This window comes from Salmo salar, chromosome ssa18 (genome assembly GCF_905237065.1).
Source record: "Salmo salar chromosome ssa18, Ssal_v3.1, whole genome shotgun sequence".
NCBI lineage: Eukaryota > Metazoa > Chordata > Actinopteri > Salmoniformes > Salmonidae > Salmo > Salmo salar.
In genome coordinates, this window is record NC_059459.1 from 25,941,460 (window position 1) to 25,967,171 (window position 25,712).

The window sequence follows — 25,712 nt, forward strand, 5'->3', positions numbered from 1 at the left end:
AGCTCTGCATACCTGCAGTCGTCTCCTCCAGTGCTGATCACATATTTATCATCATAGGAGAAGCGAATGTTGGTCACGTGTGCCGAGTGCCCAAAGTAACGCTTGTGTTTGGCCTGCAGAGGATCAAAATAAGTAATAATTAAACACTTGTATTTTTTTTTTGCTGATGCTCTCATCCAGAGCACTTACAGGAGCAATTAGGGTTAAGTGCTTTGCTCAAGGGCAAATAGTTTTTCATCCAGTCAGCTCGGGGATTCAAACCAGCGACCTTTCAGTTACTGGCCCACCTCCACAGTTGGAGCCTCAGCCAGCAGTCTGTGTTCTATGGCTTCAGTAACTACATATCTTTAAAAGCTATCACAGTCATGTTGTTGAGAGGAAGTGAAGCACTCACAAACTTCTCAGTGCAGGGGAAGTCGAAGAGCTTGACCAGTCCAAAGTCGTCCCCGGTGACCACGTTGAGGCCGGCGTGGGAGACACAGGCACAGTTGACGTCAGCCTTATCAGCATTCCGTGGCCAGATCCCCAGCACCTCATCTCCCAGGATACTGAGAAGGAATGAGAGAGACAAGCCATGATCAGACTGCAGAATATGCTGAACAAAACCACAGGCCTGCCAGTACTGAGAGGACATTAGTCCACCAAAGAATAACCTTTTAAATGTTCCCTCCAAGTCAACTGAATTACTATATAGTACTCTTCTCAGTAGTAAAACATATGCAATATATATAAAACATTTAAAAAGATTCCTGCATACTTCAAAAGATCTCAACCAGACATTTGTTTTTCTGTACATGTTTCGAAATGAGTATGCTACGATCTATATGCAGAATGTATTTTAACCCATTAACCTTAGGGAGAGTGATGTTAGAGGAAGTTTGGGGTCTATTCATGAGAAGTGAACAGTGACTGCTGTGCTGCAGACAGTATTGATTGACCTCCATTATTCCATTGATCAATAACACTCAAACACAACTACAAAACAACATGTCTAGGTGTGCCCACTAAACTTCCGTACGCAGACGTGCCCAGATGGCTTCAACTAGCCTAAAGCTCAAAAACAAGTTGAACCAGCAATATCTTTGTACCGCTTCACCTTGCATTCCCATATTACAAAGTCCCTAACAGAGTGAGATGTTATGTTTAGCTCCCGTTGTTGACGCCATATCTCAATAGTGTTACCATGCAGTTTTTGCATTCCTTACTGAATATTGATCTCAGTTTCATTTTGGAGAGTATGTGAGTTTGATTGAATTCCAGTGACTACAATGAATCATTCTACCTGGTCCAGGTGGCCCAGGTGATCCTGTCAATCACAGTCTGTTCTGTTACCATTTTCCCAGAAGGCATCTCATGCACCTGGCGCTTATAGTTTCCTGTAGACACCTGTCGACACACAGCCAGTGACATGTCAGAATACACACTCATGCATATGCGCACACAACCAGAGGTCAGAATATTGTAACTGTCTGAAATACATCAGTCATCCAGTGTACTGTGCCTTCAGAAAGTATTCATACCCCTTGACTTATTCCACAGTTTGTTATTACAGCCGGAATTCAAAATTGATTAAATGCATTTTTTCCCCCTCACCCATCAACACACAATACCCCATAATGACAAAGTGAAAACATGCTTTTAGAAATGTTTGAAAATGAAATGTAATTTACATACAGTATGTATTCACAGCCCTGAATCAATCAATACATGTTAGTCACCTTTGGCAACAAATACAGCTGTGAGTCGTTCTGGGTGTGTCTAAGAGCTTTGCACACCAGGATTGTACAATATTTTCCACATTCTTTAAAAAAATGTATTCAAGCTCTGTCAAGTTGGTTGTTGTTGATCATTGCTAGACAGACATTTTCAAGTCTTGTCATAATTGTCAAGACGATTTAAGTCAAAACTGTAACTATGCCACTCAGGAACATTCAACGTTGTCTTGGTAAGCAACTCCAGTGTATATTTGGCCTTGTGTTTTAGGTTATTGTCCTGCTGAAAGGTGAATGTGTCTCCCAGTGTCTGTAGACTGAACCAGGTTTTTTTCTAGGATTTTTCCTGTGCTTAGCTCTATTCTGTTTCTTTCTTTCCTAAAAAAAACTCCCTCGTCCTTGCAGATGACAAGCATACCCGTAACATGACGCAGCCACCACCATGCTTGAAAATATGAAGTGTGGAACTCAGTGTTGTATTGGATTTGCCCCAAACATATCGCTTTTGTATTCAAGACATAAAGTTCATTTTTTTTGCCACATTTTTGGCAGTTTTACTTTAGTCCCTTATTGCAAACAGGATGCATGTTTTGGGATATTTATTCTGTACAGGCTTCCTTCTTTTCACTCTGTCATTTAGTTTAGTATTGTGGAGTAACTACAATGTTGTTGATCCGTCCTCAGTTTTCAATCACAGCCATTAAACTAACTGTTTTAAAGTCACCATTGGCCTCATGGTGAAATCCCTGAGTGGTTTACTTCCTCTCTGAGAACTGAGTTAGGAAAGACGCCTGTATCTTTGTTGTGACTGGGTGTATTGATACACCATCCAAAGTGTAATTAATAACTTCACCATGCTCAAAGGGATATTCAATAAGTGCCCTTCTTTGCGAGGCATTGGAAAACCTACCTGGTCTTTGTGTTTCAAATTCACTGCTCGACTGAGGGACCTTACAGATAATTGTATGTGTGGGGTAAAGAGATGAGGTAGTCATTCAAAAATCATGCTAAAAACTATTATTTTTACACAGAGTGAGTCCATGCAACTTATGTGACTTGTTAAGCAAATTTTTACATCTGAACTTATTTATGCTTGCCATAATGGGTTGAAGACTTGACATTTCAGCTTTTCATTTTTAATAACATTTGTTAAAATTTCTAAAAACATAATTCCACTGACACTGAGGTACAGTGTGAGGCCAGTGATACAAAATCTCAATTTAATCAATTTTAAATTCAGGCTGTAACACAACAAAATATGGACAAAGTCAAGGGGTGTGAATACTTTCTGAAGGCACTGCATCTACCAGCACTGTCTGTACAGCACAGTCTGCACAGCTAGGAAGTTAAGAAAATAAAGTGGCATGTCATTTTCCATATTACAAATGTGTTAAAGATATAGAAGCCTCATCACGACTTCATGTTAATTGTTGTGCTTTTAATCAACCAAAATATGGATTTACAATGAAATCATAATGAGGTTACTCCATTATATAACTTAAAATTGCAGGAGGACCATGGCAAACTATACTTGTCCCTCCCCTTCAAGGCACAGTCACATGTACTTGTAATTGTACGCTGAGGACAGGTTAAATTTAGAAGGCCAAGTCACCATCTTACTCTTTCTCTGGTCGGCATGTGGCAGTCATAGCGACATTCCATAAAAGGGGTAAAGCTTTCCATAACAGCAAAGAATGGGTCTGAGTCTATAGGAATACCTCAAATACCTCAGATAGGGCTCCTTTTTAGCACACTGAAGCCTGTCAGGTTATTCTGGGGCGGCTCCAGGCTACTGTTAACTAGAAGGGGACTTGTCTATAAACGATTTTGACCTGCCTGCCATATATGTGTGAGTCTAAATATAGGTGTTTTCCACTCTCAGCATGCTTTGGAATGGATATACGAGTATCCATCATGGTGAGAACACACTGTGCAACATGATCAAATGGTCAAGAGGGCTGTATTAAAAAGACAACACTGACATGGTTGCCACGATGGTAAAAAAAAAAAGGCTTTTACTAGATTATTCAAACATAATGACCTTGACAGCAAAAGAAAATGGACCTCATTCTACTATTTTGTGTGCGGTTTAGAAAATACAGTATGTATGTCAGCCTATCAAAACCCCCATGGCTTGTAACAACAACAAAACTCAGTCTGTTTTTAAAACCCCTCCAGCTGTATTCTACTTCACGTTCAGTGTGGCATACCTCGATGAACCTGCTGTCTGCAGAGAAGTCCATCTGGATAACGAAGCTGGAGATGTCCTTACAGTAGCCCACGCGATTGAGTGTGGGGCCCAATGTAAGGTCATACAGGTCAACCGTACTCTCCACTGAGCCCACTGCCAGGAGGTGTTTGTCTGGACTGAACCTGAGAGGGTCACAGAATAGACATACTGTACATAATGTATGTATGACATTGGACAACACAGACATTCTCATAATTAAAATGTAATTGACTGGCCTTTAACTGACCCAATGCCATTTAAAATGAGTTCACTTCCCCCTTTTGGTTAAATCAGAGTCTCCAGAGTTTGAAAAATTAAATTGTTTAATTTTGGTTAGTTGTTTCCTTGGTTGTAACCACAGGTTAAATTGTGAATTCAGATTTGGGGGAGCCATATTTTGGGATTAGGGTTGAGCCAGGGTTGACCATAAGGCTATGGTTAGAGTAATGTGAAATTTGGGTTAGGTTTGTGGTTGAGGCTAGGGTTAAGATTGAACAGGGATTTGGACATGAAACAGGCTAGTTTTGAGGCTAGAGTTAGGCTTGAACCAGGATGTGGACATGAAGCACTGTTAGGTTTGTGGTTGAGGCTAGGGTTGTTGTTAAGGGTTAGGGTTGTGGTTGAGGGTTAGGGTTGTGGAGAGGGTTGTTGGTTAGGGTTGTTTCCAGGGTTGTGGTTGAGGCTAGGGTTGTGGTTGAGGGTTGTGGCCAGGGTTGAGGTTAGGGTTATGGTTGTGGCTAGGGCTTTGGTTGAGGTTAGGGTTGTGGTTAGGTTTGAACCTATGTTGAAGATGTCAAAGGTTAAGACAACAGGGTTCTAATATCCCATAACTCTTTGAGAAAATGGGGCCAGCGTTGCTAGTTAGCAATGGTGCCAGTCGTTATCAATGGCACTGGTCCAATTAATTTGTTTATTTTCGAATGCTGCCTGATGTAATAATTACGTTGGGTTAACCTGTATATTTTCAACCTAGGGTTGAACTGGGATGATGCTAGGGCAAGGTTTACTGCCAGGATGTGGACATGAAGCTAGGGTTAGGACTGATGCTAGGGTTAGGACTGATGCTAGGGTTAGTTACTGCCAGGATGTGGACATGAAGCTAGGGTTAGGGCTGATGCTAGGGTTAGTTACTGCCAGGATGTGGACATGAAGGTAGGGTTAGGGCTGATGCTAGGGTTAGTTACTGCCAGGATGTGGACATGAAGCTAGGATTAGGGCGGATGCTAGGGTTAGGGCTGATGCTAGGGTTAGTTACTACCAGGATGTGGACATGAAGCTAGGGTTAGGGTTGATGCTAGGGTTACTGCCAGGAAATGGACATGAAGCTAGGGTTAGGGCTGATGCTAGGGTTAGTTACTGCCAGGATGTGGACATGAAGGTAGGGTTAGGACTGATGCTAGGGTTACTGCCAGGATGTGGACATGAAGCTAGGGTTAGGGCTGAGCTAGGGTTAGTTGCTGCCAGGATGTGGAAATGAAGCTAGGGTTAGGGCTGATGCTTGGGTTAGGGCTGATTCTAGGGTTAGTTACTGCCAGGATGTGGACATGAAGCTAGGGTTAGGACTGATGCTAGGGTTACTGCCAGGATGTGGACATGAAGGTAGGGTTAGGACTGATGCTAGGGTTACTGCCAGGATGTGGACATGAAGGTAGGGTTAGGACTGATGCTAGGGTTACTGCCAGGATGTGGACATGATGCTAGGGTTAGGGCTGAGCTAGGGTTGGGACTCATGCTAGGGTTAGTTACTGCCAGGATGTGGACATGAAGCTAGGGTTAGGACTGATGCTAGGGTTATTTACTGCCAGGATGTGGACATGAAGCTAGGGATTAGGGCTGATGCTAGGGTTACTGCCAGGATGTGGACATGAAGGTAGGGTTAGGACTGATGCTAGGGTTAGTTACTGCCAGGATGTGGACATGATGCTAGGGTTAGGGCTGAGCTCGGGTTAGTTACTGCCAGGATATGGACATGATGCTAGGGTTAGGGCTGATGCTAGGGTTAGGACTGATGCTAGGCTTACTGCCAGGATGTGGACATGAAGCTAGGGTTAGGGCTGATGCTAGGGTTAGTTACTGCCAGGATGTGGACATGACGCTAGGGTTAGGGCTGATGCTAGGGTTAGGACTGATGCTAGGGTTAGTTACTGCCAGGATGTGGACATGAAGCTAGGGTTAGGGCTGATGCTAGGGTTAGTTACTGCCAGGATATGGACATGATGCTAGGGTTAGGGCTGATGCTAGGGTTAGGACTGATGCTAGGCTTACTGCCAGGATGTGGACATGAAGCTAGGGTTAGGGCTGATGCTAGGGTTAGTTACTGCCAGGATGTGGACATGACGCTAGGGTTAGGGCTGATGCTAGGGTTAGGACTGATGCTAGGGTTACTGCCAGGATGTGGACATGAAGGTAGGTTTAGGACTGATGCTAGGGTTACTGCCAGGATGTGGACATGAAGCTAGGTTTAGGGCTGATGCTAGTGTAACAGTACAGCTTCCGTCCCTCTCCTCGCCCCAACCTGGGCTCTGCACAAATTAACAACTGACACTAGGGTTAGTTAGTTACTGCCAGGATGTGGACATGAAGCTAGACTTCGGGCTGATGCTAGGGTTAGGACTGATGCTAGGGTTAGTTACTGCCAGGATGTGGACATGAAGCTAGGGTTAGTTACTGCCAGGATGTGGACATAAAGTTAGGGTTAGGGCTGATGCTAGGGTTAGGACTGATGCTAGGGTTAGTTACTGCCAGGATGTGGACATGACGCTAGGGTTAGGGCTGATGCTAGGGTTAGTTACTGCCAGGATGTGGACATAAAGTTAGGGTTAGGACTGATGCTAGGGTTACTGCCAGGATGTGGACATGACGCTAGGGTTAGGGCTGATGCTAGGGTTAGGACTGATGCTAGGGTTAGTTACTGCCAGGATGTGGACATGAAGCTAGGGTTAGGGCTGACGCTAGGGTTAGGACTGATGCTAGGGTTAGTTACTGCCAGGATGTGGACATGAAGCTAGGTTTAGGACTGATGCTAGGGTTACTGCCAGGATGTGGACATGAAGCTAGGGTTAGGGCTGATGCTAGGGTTAGTTACTGCCAGGATGTGGAAATGAAGGTAGGGTTAGGGCTGATGCTAGGGTTAGTTACTGCCAGGATGTGGACATGAAGCTAGGGTTAGGGTTGATGCTAGGGTTACTGCCAGGAAATGGACATGAAGCTAGGGTTAGGGCTGATGCTAGGGTTAGTTACTGCCAGGATGTGGACATGAAGGTAGGCTTAGGACTGATGCTAGGGTTACTGCCAGGATGTGGACATGAAGCTAGGGTTAGGGCTGAGCTAGGGTTAGTTGCTGCCAGGATGTGGAAATGAAGCTAGGGTTAGGGCTGATGCTTGGGTTAGGGCTGATTCTAGGGTTAGTTACTGCCAGAATGTCGACATGAAGCTAGGGTTAGGGCTGATGCTAGGGTTAGGACTCATGCTAGGGTTAGTTACTGCCAGGATGTGGACATGAAGCTAGGGTTAGGACTGATGCTAGGGTTATTTACTGCCAGGATGTGGACATGAAGCTAGGGTTAGGGCTGATGCTAGGGTTACTGCCAGGATGTGGACATGAAGGTAGGGTTAGGACTGATGCTAGGGTTACTGCCAGGATGTGGACATGATGCTAGGGTTAGGGCTGAGCTAGGGTTGGGACTCATGCTAGGGTTAGTTACTGCCAGGATGTGGACATGAAGCTAGGGTTAGGACTGATGCTAGGGTTATTTACTGCCAGGATGTGTACATGAAGCTAGGGTTAGGGCTGATGCTAGGGTTACTGCCAGGATGTGGACATGAAGCTAGGGTTAGGGCTGATGCTAGGGGTTACTGCCAGGATGTGGACATGATGCTAGGGTTAGGGCTGAGCTAGGGTTAGTTACTGCCAGGATATGGACATGATGCTAGGGTTAGGGCTGATGCTAGGGTTAGGACTGATGCTAGGCTTACTGCCAGGATGTGGACATGAAGCTAGGGTTAGCACTGAGCTAGGGTTAGTTACTGCCAGGATGTGGACATAAAGTTAGGGTTAGGGCTGATGCTAGGGTTAGTTACTGCCAGGATGTGGACATGACGCTAGGGTTAGGGCTGATGCTAGGGTTAGGACTGATGCTAGGGTTAGTTACTGCCAGGATGTGGACATGAAGCTAGGGTTAGGACTGATGCTAAAGTTACTGCCAGGATGTGGACATGAAGCTAGGTTTAGGACTGATGCTAGGGTTACTGCCAGGATGTGGACATGAAGCTAGGTTTAGGGCTGATGCTAGTGTAACAGTACAGCTTCCGTCCCTCTCCTCGCCCCAACCTGGGCTCTGCACAAATTAACAACTGACACTAGGGTTAGTTAGTTACTGCCAGGATGTGGACATGAAGCTAGACTTAGGGCTGATGCTAGGGTTAGGACTGATGCTAGGGTTAGTTACTGCCAGGATGTGGACATGAAGCTAGGGTTACTGCCAGGATTTGGACATGAAGTTAGGGTTAGGGCTGATGCTAGGGTTAGTTACCGCCAGGATGTGGACATGAAGGTAGGGTTAGGACTGATGCTACGGTTACTGCCAGGATGTGAACATGAAGCTAGGTTCGGGCTGATGCTTGGGTTAGTTACTGCCAGGATGTGGACATGAAGCTAGGGGTAGGGCTGATGCTAGGGTTAGGACTCATGCTAGGGTTAGTTACTGCCAGGATGTGGACATGAAGCTAGGCTTACGGGCTGATGCTAGGGTTACTGCCAGGATGTGGACATGAAGGTAGAGTTAGGGCTGATGCTAGGGTTACTGCCAGGATGTGGACATGAAGGTAGGGTTAGGGCTGATGCTAGGGTTAGGGCTGATGCTAGGGTTAGTTACTGCCAGGATGTGGACATGAAGCTAGGATAAGGGGTGATGCTAGGGTTAGTTGCTGCCAGGAAGTGGACATGAAGCTAGGCTTAGGGCTGATGCTAGGGTTACTGCCAGGATGTGGACATGAAGTTAGGGTTAGGACTGATGCTAGGGTTAGTTACTGCCAGGATGAGGAAATGAAGCTAGGGTTAGGGCTGATGCTTGGGTTAGGGCTGATTCTAGGGTTAGTTACTGCCAGAATGTGGACATGAAGCTAAGGTTAGGGCTGATGCTAGGGTTAGGACTCATGCTAGGGTTAGTTACTGCCAGGATGTGGACATGAAGCTAGGGTTAGGACTGATGCTAGGGTTATTTACTGCCAGGATGTGGACATGAAGCTAGGTTTAGGGCTGATGCTAGGGTTACTGCCAGGATGTGGACATGAAGGTAGGGTTAGGACTGATGCTAGGGTTACTGCCAGGATGTGGACATGAAGGTAGGGTTAGGGCTGATGCTAGGGTTAGGGCTGAGCTAAGGTTAGTTACTGCCAGGATATGGACATGATGCTAGGGTTAGGGCTGATGCTAGGGTTAGGACTGATGCTAGGGTTAGTTACTGCCAGGATGTGGACATGACGCTAGGGTTAGGGCTGATGCTAGGGTTTGGACTGATGCTAGGGTTAGTTACTGCCAGGATGTGGACATGAAGCTAGGGTTAGGACTGATGCTAGGGTTACTGCCAGGATGTGGACATGAAGGTAGGGTCAGGGCTGATGCTAGGGTTACTGCCAGGATGTGGACATGAAGGTAGGGTTAGGACTGATGCTAGGGTTACTGCCAGGATGTGGACATGAAGGTAGGGTTAGGACTGATGCTAGGGTTACTGCCAGGATGTGGACATGAAGCTAGGATTAGGGCTGATGCTAGGTTTAGTTACTGCCAGGATGTGGACATGAAGCTATGGTTAGGACTGATGCTCGGGTAGGAACTGATGCTAGGGTTAGTTACTGCCAGGATGTGGACATGAAGGTAGGGTTAGGACTGATGATAGGGTTACTGCCAGGATGTGGACATGAAGCTAGGTTTAGGGCTGAGCTAAGGTTAGTTACTGCCAGGATGTGGACATGAAGCTAGGCTTAGTTACTGCCAGGATGTGGACATGAAGCTAGGATTAGGGCTGATGCTAGGGTTAGTTACTGCCAGGATGTGGACATGAAGCTAGGATTAGGACTGATGCTAAGGTTACTGCAAGGATGTGGACATGAAGCTAGGTTAGGGCTGATGCTTGGGTTAGTTACTGCCAGGATGAGGACATGAAGCTATGGGTAGGGCTGATGCTAGGGTTAGGACTCATGCTAGGGTTAGTTACTGCCAGGATGTGGACATGAAGGTAGGGTTAGGGCTGATGCTTGGGTTAGGGCTGATGCTTGGGTTAGGGCTGATGCTAGGGTTAGGGCTGATGCTAGGGTTAGTTACTGCCAGGATGTGGACATGAAGCTAGGCTTAGGGCTGATGCTAGGGTTACTGCCAGGATGTGGACATGAAGGTAGGGTTAGGGCTGATGCTAGGGTTAGGACTGATGCTAGGGTTAGTTACTGCCAGGATGTGGACATGAAGCTAGGATAAGGGGTGATGCTAGGGTTAGTTGCTGCCAGGATGTGGACATGAATCTAGGATTAGGGCTGATGCTAGGGTTACTGCCAGGATGTGGACATGAAGGTAGGGTTAGGGCTGATGCTAGGGTTAGTTACTGCCAGGATGTGGACATGAAGCTAGGATTAGGGCTGATGCTAGGGTTAGGGCTGATGCTTGGGTTAGTTACTGCCAGGATGTGGACATGAAGCTAGGGGTAGGGCTGATGCTAGGGTTAGGACTCATGCTAGGGTTAGTTACTGCCAGGATGTGGACATGAAGCTAGGATTAGGGCTGATGCTAGGGTTACTGCCAGGATGTGGACATGAAGGTTAGGGTTAGGGCTGATGCTAGGGTTACTGCCAGGATGTGGACATGAAGGTAGGGTTAGGACTGATGCTAGGGTTACTGCCAGGATGTGGACATGAAGGTAGGGTTAGGACTGATGCTAGGGTTACTGCCAGGATGTGGACATGAAGGTAGGGTTAGGACTGATGCTAGGGTTACTGCCAGGATGTGGACATGAAGGTAGGGTTAGGACTGATGCTAGGGCTACTGCCAGGATGTGGACATGAAGGTAGGGTTAGGACTGATGCTAGGGTTACTGCCAGGATGTGGACATGAAGGTAGGGTTAGGACTGATGCTAGGGTTAGGACTGATGCTAGGGTTAGTTACTGCCAGGATGTGGACATGAAGCTAGGGTTAGGAATGATGCTAGGGTTAGGGCTGATGCTAGGGTTACTTCCAGGATGTGGACATGAAGCTAGGATTAGGGCTGCTGCTAGGTTTAGTTACTGCCAGGATGTGGACATGAAGCTATGGTTAGGACTGATGCTCGGGTAGGAACTGATGCTAGGGTTAGTTACTGCCAGGATGTGGACATGAAGCTAGGGTTAGGACTGATGCTAGGGTTAGTTACTGCCAGGATGTGGACATGAAGGTAGGGTTAGGATTGATGCTAGGGTTACTGCCAGGATGCGGAATGAAGCTAGGGTTAGGACTGATGCTAGGGTTACTGCCAGGATGTGGACATGAAGGTAGGGTTAGGACTGATGCTAGGGTTACTGCCAGGATGTGGACATGAAGGTAGGGTTAGGACTGATGCTAGGGCTACTGCCAGGATGTGGACATGAAGGTAGGGTTAGGACTGATGCTAGGGTTACTGCCAGGATGTGGACATGAAGGTAGGGTTAGGACTGATGCTAGGGCTACTGCCAGGATGTGGACATGAAGGTAGGGTTAGGACTGATGCTAGGGTTACTGCCAGGATGTGGACATGAAGGTAGGGTTAGGACTGATGCTAGGGCTACTGCCAGGATGTGGACATGAAGGTAGGGTTAGGACTGATGCTAGGGTTACTGCCAGGATGTGGACATGAAGGTAGGGTTAGGACTGATGCTAGGGCTACTGCCAGGATGTGGACATGAAGGTAGGGTTAGGACTGATGCTAGGGTTACTGCCAGGATGTGGACATGAAGGTAGGGTTAGGACTGATGCTAGGGTTAGGACTGATGCTAGGGTTAGTTACTGCCAGGATGTGGACATGAAGCTAGGGTTAGGAATGATGCTAGGGTTACTGCCAGGATGTGGACATGAAGGTAGGGTTAGGACTGATGCTAGGGTTAGGACTGATGCTAGGGTTAGTTACTGCCAGGATGTGGACATGAAGCTAGGGTTAGGAATGATGCTAGGGTTAGGGCTGATGCTAGGGTTACTTCCAGGATGTGGACATGAAGCTAGGATTAGGGCTGCTGCTAGGTTTAGTTACTGCCAGGATGTGGACATGAAGCTATGGTTAGGACTGATGCTCGGGTAGGAACTGATGCTAGGGTTAGTTACTGCCAGGATGTGGACATGAAGGTAGGGTTAGGATTGATGCTAGGGTTACTGCCAGGATGCGGAATGAAGCTAGGGTTAGGACTGATGCTAGGGTTAGGGCTGATGCTAGGGTTACTTCCAGGATGTGGACATGAAGCTAGAATTAGGGCTGATGCTAGGTTTAGTTACTGCCAGGATGTGGACATGAAGCTATGGTTAGGACTGATGCTCGGGTAGGAACTGATGCTAGGGTTAGTTACTGCCAGGATGTGGACATGAAGGTAGGGTTAGGACTGATGCTAGGGTTACTGCCAGGATGCGGACATGAAGCTAGACTTAGGGCTGAGCTAAGGTTAGTTACTGCCAGGATATGGACATGATGCTAGGGTTAGGGCTGATGCTAGGGTTAGGACTGATGCTAGGGTTAGTTACTGCCAGGATATGGACATGATGCTAGGGTTATGGCTGATGCTAGGGTTAGTTACTGCCAGGATGTGGACATGAAGTTAGGGTTAGGGCTGATGCTGGGGTTAGTTACTGCCAGGATGTGAACATGAAGCTAGGTTCGGGCTGATGCTGGGGTTACTGCCAGGATGTGGACATGAAGGTAGGGTTAGGACTGATGCTAGGGTTACTGCCAGGATGTGGACATGATGCTAGGGTTAGGGCTGAGCTAGGGTTAGTTACTGCCAGGATATGGACATGATTCTAGGGTTAGGGCTGATGCTAGGGTTAGGACTGATGCTAGGCTTACTGCCAGGATGTGGACATGAAGCTAGGGTTAGGACTGATGCTAGGGTTAGTTACTGCCAGGATGTGGACATGAAGCTAGGGTTAGGACTGATGCTAGGGTTACTGCCAGGATGTGGACATGAAGGTAGGGTTAGGACTGATGCTAGGTTTACTGCCAGGATGTGGACATGAAGCTAGGGTTAGGGCTGAGCTAGGGTTAGTTACTGCCAGGATATGGACATGATGCTAGGGTTAGGGCTGATGCTAGGGTTAGTTACTGCCAGGATGTGGACATGAAGGTAGGGTTAGGGCTGATGCTAGGGTTAGGGCTGAGCTAAGGTTAGTTACTGCCAGGATATGGACATGATGCTAGGGTTAGGGCTGATGCTAGGGTTAGGACTGATGCTAGGGTTAGTTACTGCCAGGATGTGGACATGACGCTAGGGTTAGGGCTGATGCTAAGGTTACTGCCAGGATGTGGACATGAAGCTAGGTTCGGGCTGATGCTGGGGTTAGTTACTGCCAGGATGTGGACATGAAGCTAGGGTTAGGGCTGATGCTTGGGTTAGTTACTGCCAGGATGTGGACATGAAGCTAGGGGTAGGGCTGATGCTAGGCTTAGGACTCATGCTAGGGTTAGTTACTGCCAGGATGTGGACATGAATGTAGGGTTAGGGCTGATGCTTGGGTTAGGGCTGATGCTTGGGTTAGGGCTGATGCTAGGGTTAGTTACTGCCAGGATGTGGACATGAAGCTAGGGTTAGGGCAGATGCTAGAGTTACTGCCAGGATGTGGACATGAAGGTAGGGTTAGGGCTGATGATAGGGTTACTGCCAGGATGTGGACATGAAGGTAGGGTTAGGGCTGATGCTAGGGTTAGTTACTGCCAGGATGTGGACATGAAGCTAGGATTAGGGCTGATGCTAGGGTTAGGGCTGATGCTTGGGTTAGTTACTGCCAGGATGTGGACATGAAGCTAGGTGTAGGGCTGATGCTAGGGTTAGGACTCATGCTAGGGTTAGTTACTGCCAGGATGTGGACATGAAGGTAGGGTTAGGGCTGACGCTTGGGTTAGGGCTGATGCTAGGGTTAGTTACTGCCAGGATGTGGACATGAAGCTAGGATTAGGGCTGATGCTAGGGTTACTGCCAGGATGTGGACATGAAGGTAGGGTTAGGGCTGATGCTAGGGTTACTGCCAGGATGTGGACATGAAGGTAGGGTTAGGACTGATGCTAGGGTTAGGACTGATGCTAGGGTTAGTTACTGCCAGGATGTGGACATGAAGCTAGGGTTAGGACTGATGCTAGGGTTACTGCCAGGATGTAGACATGATGCTAGGGTTAGGGCTGAGCTAGGGTTAGTTACTGCCAGGATGTGGACATGAAGGTAGGGTTAGGGCTGATGCTAGGGTTAGGACTCATGCTAGGGTTAGTTACTGCCAGGATGTGGACATGAAGCTAGGCTTAGGGCTGATGCTAGGGTTACTGCCAGGATGTGGACATGAAGGTAGGGTTAGGACTGATGCTAGGGTTAGTTACTGCCAGGATGTGGACATGAAGCTATGGTTAGGGCTGATGCTAGGGTTAGGACTGATGCTAGGGTTAGTTACTGCCAGGATGTGGACATGAAGCTAAGGTTAGGACTGATGCTAGGGTTACTGCCAGGATGTGGACATGATGCTAGGGTTAGGGCTGAGCTAGGGTTAGTTACTGCCAGGATATGGACATGATGCTAGGGTTAGGACTGATGCTAGGCTTACTGCCAGGATGTGGACATGAAGCTAGGGTTAGGGCTGATGCTAGGGTTAGGACTGATGCTAGGGTTAGTTACTGCCAGGATGTGGACATGAAGCTATAGTTAGGGCTGATGCTAGGGTTAGGACTGATGCTAGGGTTAGTTACTGCCAGGATTGGGACATGAAGCTAGGGTTAGGACTGATGCTAGGATTACTGCCAGGATGTGGACCTGAAGGTAGGGTAGGGACTGATGCTAGGGTTAGGGCTGATGCTAGGGTTACTGCCAGGATGTGGACATGAAGCTAGGGTTAGGGCTGATGCTAGGGTTAGGACTGATGCTAGGGTTACTGCCAGGATGTGGACATGAAGGTAGGGTTAGGACTGATGCTAGGGTTACTGCCAGGATGTGGACATGAAGGTAGGGTTAGGACTGATGCTAGGGTTACTGCCAGGATGTGGACATGAAGCTAGGGTTAGGGCTGAGCTAGGGTTAGTTACTGCCAGGATGTGGACATGAAGCTAGGGGTAGGGCTGATGCTAGGGTTAGTTACTGCCAGGATGTGGACATGAAGCTAGGGTTAGGGCTGATGCTAGGGTTACTGCCAGGATGTAGACATGAAGCTAGGATTAGGACTGATGCTAGGGTTACTGCCAGGATGTGGACATGAAGGAAGGGTTAGGGCTGATGCTAGGGTCAGGACTGATGTTAGGGTTAGTTACTGCCAGGATGTGGACATGAAGCAAGGGTTAGGGCAGATGCTAGGGTTACTGCCAGGATGTGGACATGAAGGTAGGGTTAGGGCTGATGCTAGGGTTACTGCCAGGATGTGGACATGAAGGTAGGGTTAGGACTGATGCTAAGGTTAGTTACTGCCAGGATGTGGACATGAAGCTAGGATTAGGGCTGATGCTAGGGTTAGGGCTGATGCTTGGGTTAGTTACTGCCAGGATGTGGACATGAAGCTAGGTGTAGGGCTGATGCTAGGGTTAGGACTCATGCTAGGGTTAGTTACTGCCAGGATGTGGACATGAAGGTAGGGTTAGGGCTGACGCTTGGGTTAGGGCTGATGCTAGGGTTAGTTACTGCCAGGATGTGGACATGAAGGTAGGGTTAGGGCTGATGCTAGGGTTAGGACTCATGCTAGGGTTAGTTACTGCCAGGATGTGGACATGAAGCTAGGATTAGGGCTGATGCTAGGGTTACTGCCAGGATGTGGACATGAAGGTAGGGTTAGGGCTGATGCTAGGGTTACTGCCAGGATGTGGACATGAAGGTAGGGTTAGGACTGATGCTAGGGTTAGGACTGATGCTAGGGTTAGTTACTGCCAGGATGTGGACATGAAGCTAGGGTTAGGACTGATGCTAGGGTTACTGCCAGGATATGGACATGAAGGTAGGGTTAGGACTGATGCTAGGGTTACTTACTGCCAGGATGTGGACATGACGGTAGGGTTAGGACTGATGCTAGGGTTACTGCCAGGATGTGGACATGAAGCTATGGTTAGGGCTGATGCTAGGGTTAGGACTGATGCTAGGGTTAGTTACTGCCAGGATATGGACATGATGCTAGGGTTAGGGCTGATAGTAGGGTTAGGACTGATGCTAGGGTTAGGACTGATGCTAGGTTTACTGCCTTGATGTGGACATGAAGCTAGGATTAGGGCTGATGCTAGGTTTAGTTACTGCCAGGATGTGGACATGAAGCTATGGTTAGGACTGATGCTAGGGTTACTGCCAGGATGTGGACATGAAGCTAGGGTTAGGGCTGAGCTAGGGTTAGTTACTGCCAGGATGTGGACATGAAGCTAGGGTTAGGGCTGATGCTAGGGTTACTGCCAGGATGTGGACATGAAGCTAGGGTTAGGGCTGATGCTAGGGTTAGTTACTGCCAGGATGTGGACATGAAGCTATGGTTAGGACTGATGCTAGGGTTAGTTACTGCCAGGATGTGGACATGAAGGTAGGGTTAGGACTGATGCTAGGGTTACTGCCAGGATGTGGACATGAAGCTAGGGTTAGGGCTGAGCTAGGGTTAGTTACTGCCAGGATGTGGACATGAAGCTAGGGGTAGGGCTGATGCTAGGGTTAGTTACTGCCAGGATGTGGACATGAAGCTAGGGTTAGGGCTGATGCTAGGGTTACTGCCAGGATGTAGACATGAAGCTAGGATTAGGACTGATGCTAGGGTTACTGCCAGGATGTGGACATGAAGGAAGGGTTAGGGCTGATGCTAGGGTCAGGACTGATGTTAGGGTTAGTTACTGCCAGGATGTGGACATGAAGCAAGGGTTAGGGCAGATGCTAGGGTTACTGCCAGGATGTGGACATGAAGGTAGGGTTAGGGCTGATGCTAGGGTTACTGCCAGGATGTGGACATGAAGGTAGGGTTAGGACTGATGCTAAGGTTAGTTACTGCCAGGATGTGGACATGAAGCTAGGATTAGGGCTGATGCTAGGGTTAGGGCTGATGCTTGGGTTAGTTACTGCCAGGATGTGGACATGAAGCTAGGTGTAGGGCTGATGCTAGGGTTAGGACTCATGCTAGGGTTAGTTACTGCCAGGATGTGGACATGAAGGTAGGGTTAGGGCTGACGCTTGGGTTAGGGCTGATGCTAGGGTTAGTTACTGCCAGGATGTGGACATGAAGGTAGGGTTAGGGCTGATGCTAGGGTTAGGACTCATGCTAGGGTTAGTTACTGCCAGGATGTGGACATGAAGCTAGGATTAGGGCTGATGCTAGGGTTACTGCCAGGATGTGGACATGAAGGTAGGGTTAGGGCTGATGCTAGGGTTACTGCCAGGATGTGGACATGAAGGTAGGGTTAGGACTGATGCTAGGGTTAGGACTGATGCTAGGGTTAGTTACTGCCAGGATGTGGACATGAAGCTAGGGTTAGGACTGATGCTAGGGTTACTGCCAGGATATGGACATGAAGGTAGGGTTAGGACTGATGCTAGGGTTACTGCCAGGATGTAGACATGATGCTAGGGTTAGGGCTGAGCTAGGGTTAGTTACTGCCAGGATGTGGACATGAAGGTAGGGTTAGGGCTGATGCTAGGGTTAGGACTCATGCTAGGGTTAGTTACTGCCAGGATGTGGACATGAAGCTAGGCTTAGGGCTGATGCTAGGGTTACTGCCAGGATTTGGACATGAAGGTAGGGTTAGGACTGATGCTAGGGTTAGTTACTGCCAGGATGTGGACATGAAGCTATGGTTAGGGCTGATGCTAGGGTTAGGACTGATGCTAGGGTTAGTTACTGCCAGGATGTGGACATGAAGCTAGGGTTAGGACTGATGCTAGGGTTACTGCCAGGATGTGGACATGATGCTAGGGTTAGGGCTGAGCTAGGGTTAGTTACTGCCAGGATATGGACATGATGCTAGGGTTAGGACTGATGCTAGGCTTACTGCCAGGATGTGGACATGAAGCTAGGGTTAGGGCTGAGCTAGGGTTAGTTACTGCCAGGATGTGGACATGATGCGAGGGTTAGGGCTGATGCTAGGGTTAGTTACTGCCAGGATTGGGACATGAAGCTAGGGTTAGGACTGATGCTAGGGTTACTGCCAGGATGTGGACCTGAAGGTAGGGTAGGGACTGATGCTAGGGTTAGGGCTGATGCTAGGGTTACTGCCAGGATGTGGACATGAAGCTAGGGTTAGGGCTGATGCTAGGGTTAGGACTGATGCTAGGGTTACTGCCAGGATGTGGACATGAAGCTAGGTTTGGGCTGATGCTAGGGTTAGTTACTGCCAGGATGTGGACATGAAGCTAGGATTAGGACTGATGCTAAGGTTACTGCCAGGATGTGGACATGAAGCTAGGTTTGGGCTGATGCTGGGGTTAGTTACTGCCAGGATGTGGACATGAAGCTAGGGTTAGGGCTGATGCTTGGGTTAGGGCTGATGCTTGGGTTAGTTACTGCCAGGATGAGGACATGAAGCTAGGGGTAGGGCTGATGCTAGGCTTAGGACTCATGCTAGGGTTAGTTACTGCCAGGATGTGGACATGAATGTAGGGATAGGGCTGATGCTTGGGTTAGGGCTGATGCTTGGGTTAGGGCTGATGCTAGGGTTAGGGCTGATGCTAGGGTTAGTTACTGCCAGGATGTGGACATGAAGCTAGGATTAGGGCTGATGCTAGGGTTACTGCCAGGATGTGGACATGAAGGTAGGGTTAGGGCTGATGCTAGGGTTACTGACAGGATGTGGACATGAAGGAAGGGTTAGGGCTGATGCTAGGGTCAGGACTGATGTTAGGGTTAGTTACTGCCAGGATGTGGACATGAAGCTAGGGTTAGGGCAGATGCTAGGGTTACTGCCAGGATGTGGACATGAAGGTAGGGTTAGGGCTGATGCTAGGGTTAGTTACTGCCAGGATGTGGACATGAAGCTAGGATTAGGGCTGATGCTAGGGTTAGGGCTGATGCTTGGGTTAGTTACTGCCAGGATGTGGACATGAAGCTAGGTGTAGGGCTGATGCTAGGGTTAGGACTCATGCTAGGGTTAGTTACTGCCAGGATGTGGACATGAAGGTAGGGTTAGGGCTGACGCTTGGGTTAGGGCTGATGCTAGGGTTAGTTACTGCCAGGATGTGGACATGAAGGTAGGGTTAGGGCTGATGCTAGGGTTAGGACTCATGCTAGGGTTAGTTACTGCCAGGATGTGGACATGAAGCTAGGATTAGGGCTGATGCTAGGGTTACTGCCAGGATGTGGACATGAAGGTAGGGTTAGGGCTGATGCTAGGGTTACTGCCAGGATGTGGACATGAAGTTAGGGTTAGGGCTGATGCTAGGGTTAGGACTGATGCTAGGGTTAGTTACTGCCAGGATGTGGACATGAAGCTATAGTTAGGGCTGATGCTAGGGTTAGGACTGATGCTAGGGTTAGTTACTGCCAGGATATGGACATGATGCTAGGGTTAGGGCTGATAGTAGGGTTAGGACTGATGCTAGGTTTACTGCCTTGATGTGGACATGAAGCTAGGATTAGGGCTGATGCTAGGTTTAGTTACTGCCAGGATGTGGACATGAAGCTATGGTTAGGACTGATGCTCGGGTTAGAACTGATGCTAGGGTTAGTTACTGCCAGGATGTGGACATAAAGGTAGGGTTAGGACTGATGCTAGGGTTACTGCCAGGATGTGGACATGAAGCTAGGGTTAGGGCTGAGCTAGGGTTAGTTACTGCCAGGATGTGGACATGAAGCTAGGGGTAGGGCTGATGCTAGGGTTAGTTACTGCCAGGATGTGGACATGAAGCTAGGGTTAGGGCTGATGCTAGGGTTACTGCCAGGATGTAGACATGAAGCTAGGATTAGGACTGATGCTAGGGTTACTGCCAGGATGTGGACATGAAGGAAGGGTTAGGGCTGATGCTAGGGTCAGGACTGATGTTAGGGTTAGTTACTGCCAGGATGTGGACATGAAGCTAGGGTTAGGGCAGATGCTAGGGTTACTGCCAGGATGTGGACATGAAGGTAGGGTTAGGGCTGATGCTAGGGTTACTGCCAGGATGTGGACATGAAGGTAGGGTTAGGACTGATGCTAAGGTTAGTTACTGCCAGGATGTGGACATGAAGCTAGGATAAGGGGTGATGCTAGGGTTAGTTGCTGCCAGGATGTGGACATGAGGCTAGGATTAGGGCTGATGCTAGGGTTACAGCCAGGATGTGGACATGAAGGTAGGGTTAGGGCTGATGCTAGGGTTACTGCCAGGATGTGGACATGAAGGTAGGGTTAGGACTGATGCTAGGGTTAGGACTGATGCTAGGGTTAGTTACTGCCAGGATGTGGACATGAAGCTAGGGTTAGGACTGATGCTAGGGTTACTGCCAGGATATGGACATGAAGGTAGGGTTAGGACTGATGCTAGGGTTACTGCCAGGATGTAGACATGATGCTAGGGTTAGGGCTGAGCTAGGGTTAGTTACTGCCAGGATGTGGACATGAAGGTAGGGTTAGTGCTGATGCTAGGGTTAGGACTCATGCTAGGGTTAGTTACTGCCAGGATGTGGACATGAAGCTAGGCTTAGGGCTGATGCTAGGGTTACTGCCAGGATGTGGACATGAAGGTAGGGTTAGGACTGATGCTAGGGTTAGTTACTGCCAGGATGTGGACATGAAGCTATGGTTAGGACTGATGCTAGGGTTAGTTACTGCCAGGATGTGGACATGAAGCTAGGGTTAGGACTGATGCTAGGGTTACTGCCAGGATGTGGACATGATGCTAGGGCAGGGCTGAGCTAGGGTTAGTTACTGCCAGGATATGGACATGATGCTAGGGTTAGGACTGATGCTAGGCTTACTGCCAGGATGTGGACATGAAGCTAGGGTTAGGGCTGAGCTAGGGTTAGTTACTGCCAGGATGTGGACATGATGCGAGGGTTAGGACTGATGCTAGGGTTAGTTACTGCCAGGATGTGGACATGAAGTTAGGGTTAGGGCTGATGCTAGGGTTAGGACTGATGCTAGGGTTAGTTACTGCCAGGATGTGGACATGAAGCTATAGTTAGGGCTGATGCTAGGGTTAGGACTGATGCTAGGGTTAGTTACTGCCAGGATTGGGACATGAAGCTAGGGTTAGGACTGATGCTAGGATTACTGCCAGGATGTGGACCTGAAGGTAGGGTAGGGACTGATGCTAGGGTTAGGGCTGATGCAAGGGTTACTGCCAGGATGTGGACATGAAGCTAGGGTTAGGGCTGATGCTAGGGTTAGGACTGATGCTAGGGTTACTGCCAGGATGTGGACATGAAGGTAGGGTTAGGACTGATGCTAGGGTTACTGCCAGGATGTGGACATGAAGGTAGGGTTAGGGCTGATGCTAGGGTTAGGGCTGATGCTAGGGTTAGTTACTGCCAGGATGTGGACATGAAGCTAGGTTTAGGGCTGATGCTAGGGTTAGGGCTGATGCTAGGGTTACTTACTGCCAGGATGTGGACATGGCGGTAGGGTTAGGACTGATGCTAGGGTTACTGCCAGGATGTGGACATGAAGCTATGGTTAGGGCTGATGCTAGGGTTAGGACTGATGCTAGGGTTAGGACTGATGCTAGGTTTACTGCCTTGATGTGGACATGAAGCTAGGATTAGGGCTGATGCTAGGTTTAGTTACTGCCAGGATGTGGACATGAAGCTATGGTTAGGACTGATGCTCGGGTTAGAACTGATGCTAGGGTTAGTTACTGCCAGGATGTGGACATGAAGGTAGGGTTAGGACTGATGCTAGGGTTACTGCCAGGATGTGGACATGAAGCTAGGGTTAGGGCTGAGCTAGGGTTAGTTACTGCCAGGATGTGGACATGAAGCTAGGGGTAGGGCTGATGCTAGGGTTAGTTACTGCCAGGATGTGGACATGAAGCTAGGATTAGGACTGATGCTAGGGTTACTGCCAGTATGTGGACATGAAGGAAGGGTTAGGGCTGATGCTAGGGTCAGGACTGATGTTAGGGTTAGTTACTGCCAGGATGTGGACATGAAGCTAGGGTTAGGGCAGATGCTAGGGTTACTGCCAGGATGTGGACATGAAGGTAGGGTTAGGGCTGATGCTAGGGTTACTGCCAGGATGTGGACATGAAGGTAGGGTTAGGACTGATGCTAAGGTTAGTTACTGCCAGGATGTGGACATGAAGCTAGGATAAGGGGTGATGCTAGGGTTAGTTGCTGCCAGGATGTGGACATGAGGCTAGGATTAGGGCTGATGCTAGGGTTACTGCCAGGATGTGGACATGAAGGTAGGGTTAGGGCTGATGCTAGGGTTAGTTACTGCCAGGATGTGGACATGAAGCTAGGATTAGGGCTGATGCTAGGGTTAGTGCTGATGCTTGGGTTAGTTACTGCCAGGATGTGGACATGAAGCTAGGTGTAGGGCTGATGCTAGGGTTAGGACTCATGCTAGGGTTAGTTACTGCCAGGATGTGGACAAGAAGCTAGGATTAGGGCTGATGCTAGGGTTACTGCCAGGATGTGGACATGAAGGTAGGGTTAGGGCTGATGCTAGGGTTACTGCCAGGATGTGGACATGAAGGTAGGGTTAGGACTGATGCTAGGCTTAGGACTGATGCTAGGGTTAGTTACTGCCAGGATGTGGACATGAAGCTAGGGTTAGGACTGATGCTAGGGTTACTGCCAGGATATGGACATGAAGGTAGTGTTAGGACTGATGCTAGGGTTACTGCCAGGATGTAGACATGATGCTAGGGTTAGGGCTGATGCTAGGGTTAGGACTCATACTAGGGTTAGTTACTGCCAGGATGTGGACATGAAGTTAGGGTTAGGGCTGATGCTAGGGTTAGGACTGATGCTAGGGTTAGTTACTGCCAGGATTGGGACATGAAGCTAGGGTTAGGACTGATGCTAGGGTTACTGCCAGGATGTGGACCTGAAGGTAGGGTAGGGACTGATGCTAGGGTTAGGGCTGATGCTAGGGTTACTGCCAGGATGTGGACATGAAGCTAGGGGTTGGGCTGATGCTAGGGTTAGGACTGCTGCTAGGGTTACTGCCAGGATGTGGACATGAAGGTAGGGTTAGGGCTGATGCTAGGGTTAGTTACTGCCAGGATGTGGACATTAAGCTAGGTTTAGGGCTGATGCTAGGGTTAGGGCTGATGCTAGGGTTACTTACTGCCAGGATGTGGACATGACGGTAGGGTTAGGACTGATGCTAGGGTTACTGCCAGGATGTGGACATGAAGCTATGGTTAGGGCTGATGCTAGGGTTAGGACTGATGCTAGGGTTAGTTACTGCCAGGATATGGACATGATGCTAGGGTTAGGGCTGATAGTAGGGTTAGGACTGATGATAGGGTTAGGACTGATGCTAGCTTTACTGCCTTGATGTGGACATGAAGCTAGGATTAGGGCTGATGCTAGGTTTAGTTACTGCCAGGATGTGGACATGAAGCTATGGTTAGGACTGATAATCGGGTTAGAACTGATGCTAGGGTTAGTTACTGCCAGGATGTGGACATGAAGCTATGGTTAGGACTGATGCTCGGGTTAGAACTGATGCTAGGGTTAGTTACTGCCAGGATGTGGACATGAAGGTAGGGTTAGGACTGATGCTAGGGTTACTGCCAGGATGTGGACATGAAGCTAGGGTTAGGGCTGAGCTAGGGTTAGTTACTGCCAGGATGTGGACATGAAGCTAGGGGTAGGGCTGATGCTAGGGTTACTGCCAGGATGTGGACATGAAGCTAGGTTTAGGGCTGAGCTAGGGTTAGTTACTGCCAGGATGTGGACATGAAGCTAGGGTTAGGGCTGATGCTAGGGTTAGTTACTGCCAGGATGTGGACATGAAGCTAGGATTAGGGCTGATGCTAGGGTTACTGCCAGGATGTAGACATGAAGCTAGGATTAGGACTGATGCTAGGGTTACTGCCAGGATGTGAACATGAAGCTAGGTTCGGGCTGATGCTGGGGTTAGTTACTGCCAGGATGTGGACATGAAGCTAGGGGGAGGGCTGATGCTTGGGTTAGGGCTGATGCTATGGTTAGGACTCATGCTAGGGTTAGTTACTGCCAGGATGTGGACATGAAGCTAGGATTAGGGCTGATGCTAGGGTTACTGCCAGGATGTGGACATGAAGGTAGGGTTAGGGCTGATGCTAGGGTTAGGACTGATGCTAGGGTTAGTTACTGCCAGGATGTGGACATGAAGCTATGGTTTGGGCTGATGCTAGGGTTAGGACTGATGCTAGGGTTAGTTACTGCCAGGATGTGGACATGAAGCTAGGGTTAGGACTGATGCTAGGGTTACTGCCAGGATGTGGACATGAAGGTAGGGTTAGGACTGATGCTAGGGCTACTGCCAGGATGTGGACATGAAGGTAGGGTTAGGGTTGATGCTAGGGTTACTGCCAGGATGTGGACATGAAGGTAGGGTTAGGACTGATGCTAGGGTTAGGACTGATGCTCGGGTTAGTTACTGCCAGGATGTGGACATGAAGCTAGGGGAAGGGCTGATGCTAGGGTTAGTTACTGCCAGGATGTGGACATGAAGCTAGGGTTACTGCCAGGATTTGGACATGAAGTTAGGGTTAGGGCTGATGCTAGGGTTAGTTACTGCCAGGATGTGGACATGAAGCTAGGATTAGGACTGATGCTAGGGTTACTGCCAGGATGTGAACATGAAGGTAGGGTTAGGACTGATGCTAGGGTTACTGCCAGGATGTGGACATGAAGCTAGGGGTAGGGCTGAGCTAGGGTTAGTTACTGCCAGGATATGGACATGATGCTAGGGTTAGGGCTGATGCTAGGGTTAGGACTGATGCTAGGGTTAGCTACTGCCAGGATATGGACATGAAGCTAGGATTAGGGCTGATGCTAGGGTTACTGCCAGGATGTAGACATGAAGCTAGGATTAGGACTGATGCTAGGGTTACTGCCAGGATGTGAACATGAAGCTAGGGGTAGGGCTGAGCTAGGGTTAGTTACTGCCAGGATATGGACATGATGCTAGGGTTAGGGCTGATGCTAGGGTTAGGACTGATGCTAGGGTTACTGCCAGGATGTGGACATGAAGCTAGGGTTAGGGCTGAGCTAGGGTTAGTTACTGCCAGGATATGGACATGATGCTAGGGTTAGGGCTGATGCTAGGGTTAGTTACTGCCAGGATGTGGACATGAAGCTAGGGTTAGGGCTGAGCTAGGGTTAGTTACTGCCAGGATATGGACATGATGCTAGGGTTAGGGCTGATGCTAGGTTTAGTTACTGCCAGGATGTGGACATGAAGTTAGGGTTAGGACTGATGCTAGGGTTAGTTACTGCCAGGATATGGACATGAAGCTATGGTTAGGGCTGATGCTAGGGTTAGGACTGATGCTAGGGTTAGTTACTGCCAGGATGTGGACATGAAGCTAGGGTTAGGACTGATGCTAGGGTTACTGCCAGGATGTGGACATGAAGGTAGGGTTAGGACTGATGCTAGGGTTACTGCCAGGATGTGGACATGAAGGTAGGGTTAGGGTTGATGCTAGGGTTACTGCCAGGATGTGGACATGA

The 25,712-nt window shown here is 48.7% G+C and overlaps 1 protein-coding gene across 5 annotated transcripts in view; it reads right to left on the reverse strand.

Annotated features, from left to right (window-relative positions):
- Positions 1-25,712, reverse strand: part of LOC106577113 (echinoderm microtubule-associated protein-like 6) — a 150,925-nt gene that overhangs the window by 2,864 nt on the left and 122,349 nt on the right. For all 5 annotated transcript variants that reach the window (XM_014154859.2, XM_014154858.2, XM_014154856.2 and 2 more), the window contains 4 exons: positions 3,923-4,085; positions 1,283-1,386; positions 395-548; positions 13-113 (listed from right to left, as the gene is read on the reverse strand). In XM_014154859.2, coding sequence (XP_014010334.1) covers positions 13-113; positions 395-548; positions 1,283-1,386; positions 3,923-4,085 — 522 coding nt within the window. The remainder of the gene's footprint in view (positions 1-12; positions 114-394; positions 549-1,282; positions 1,387-3,922; positions 4,086-25,712) is intronic.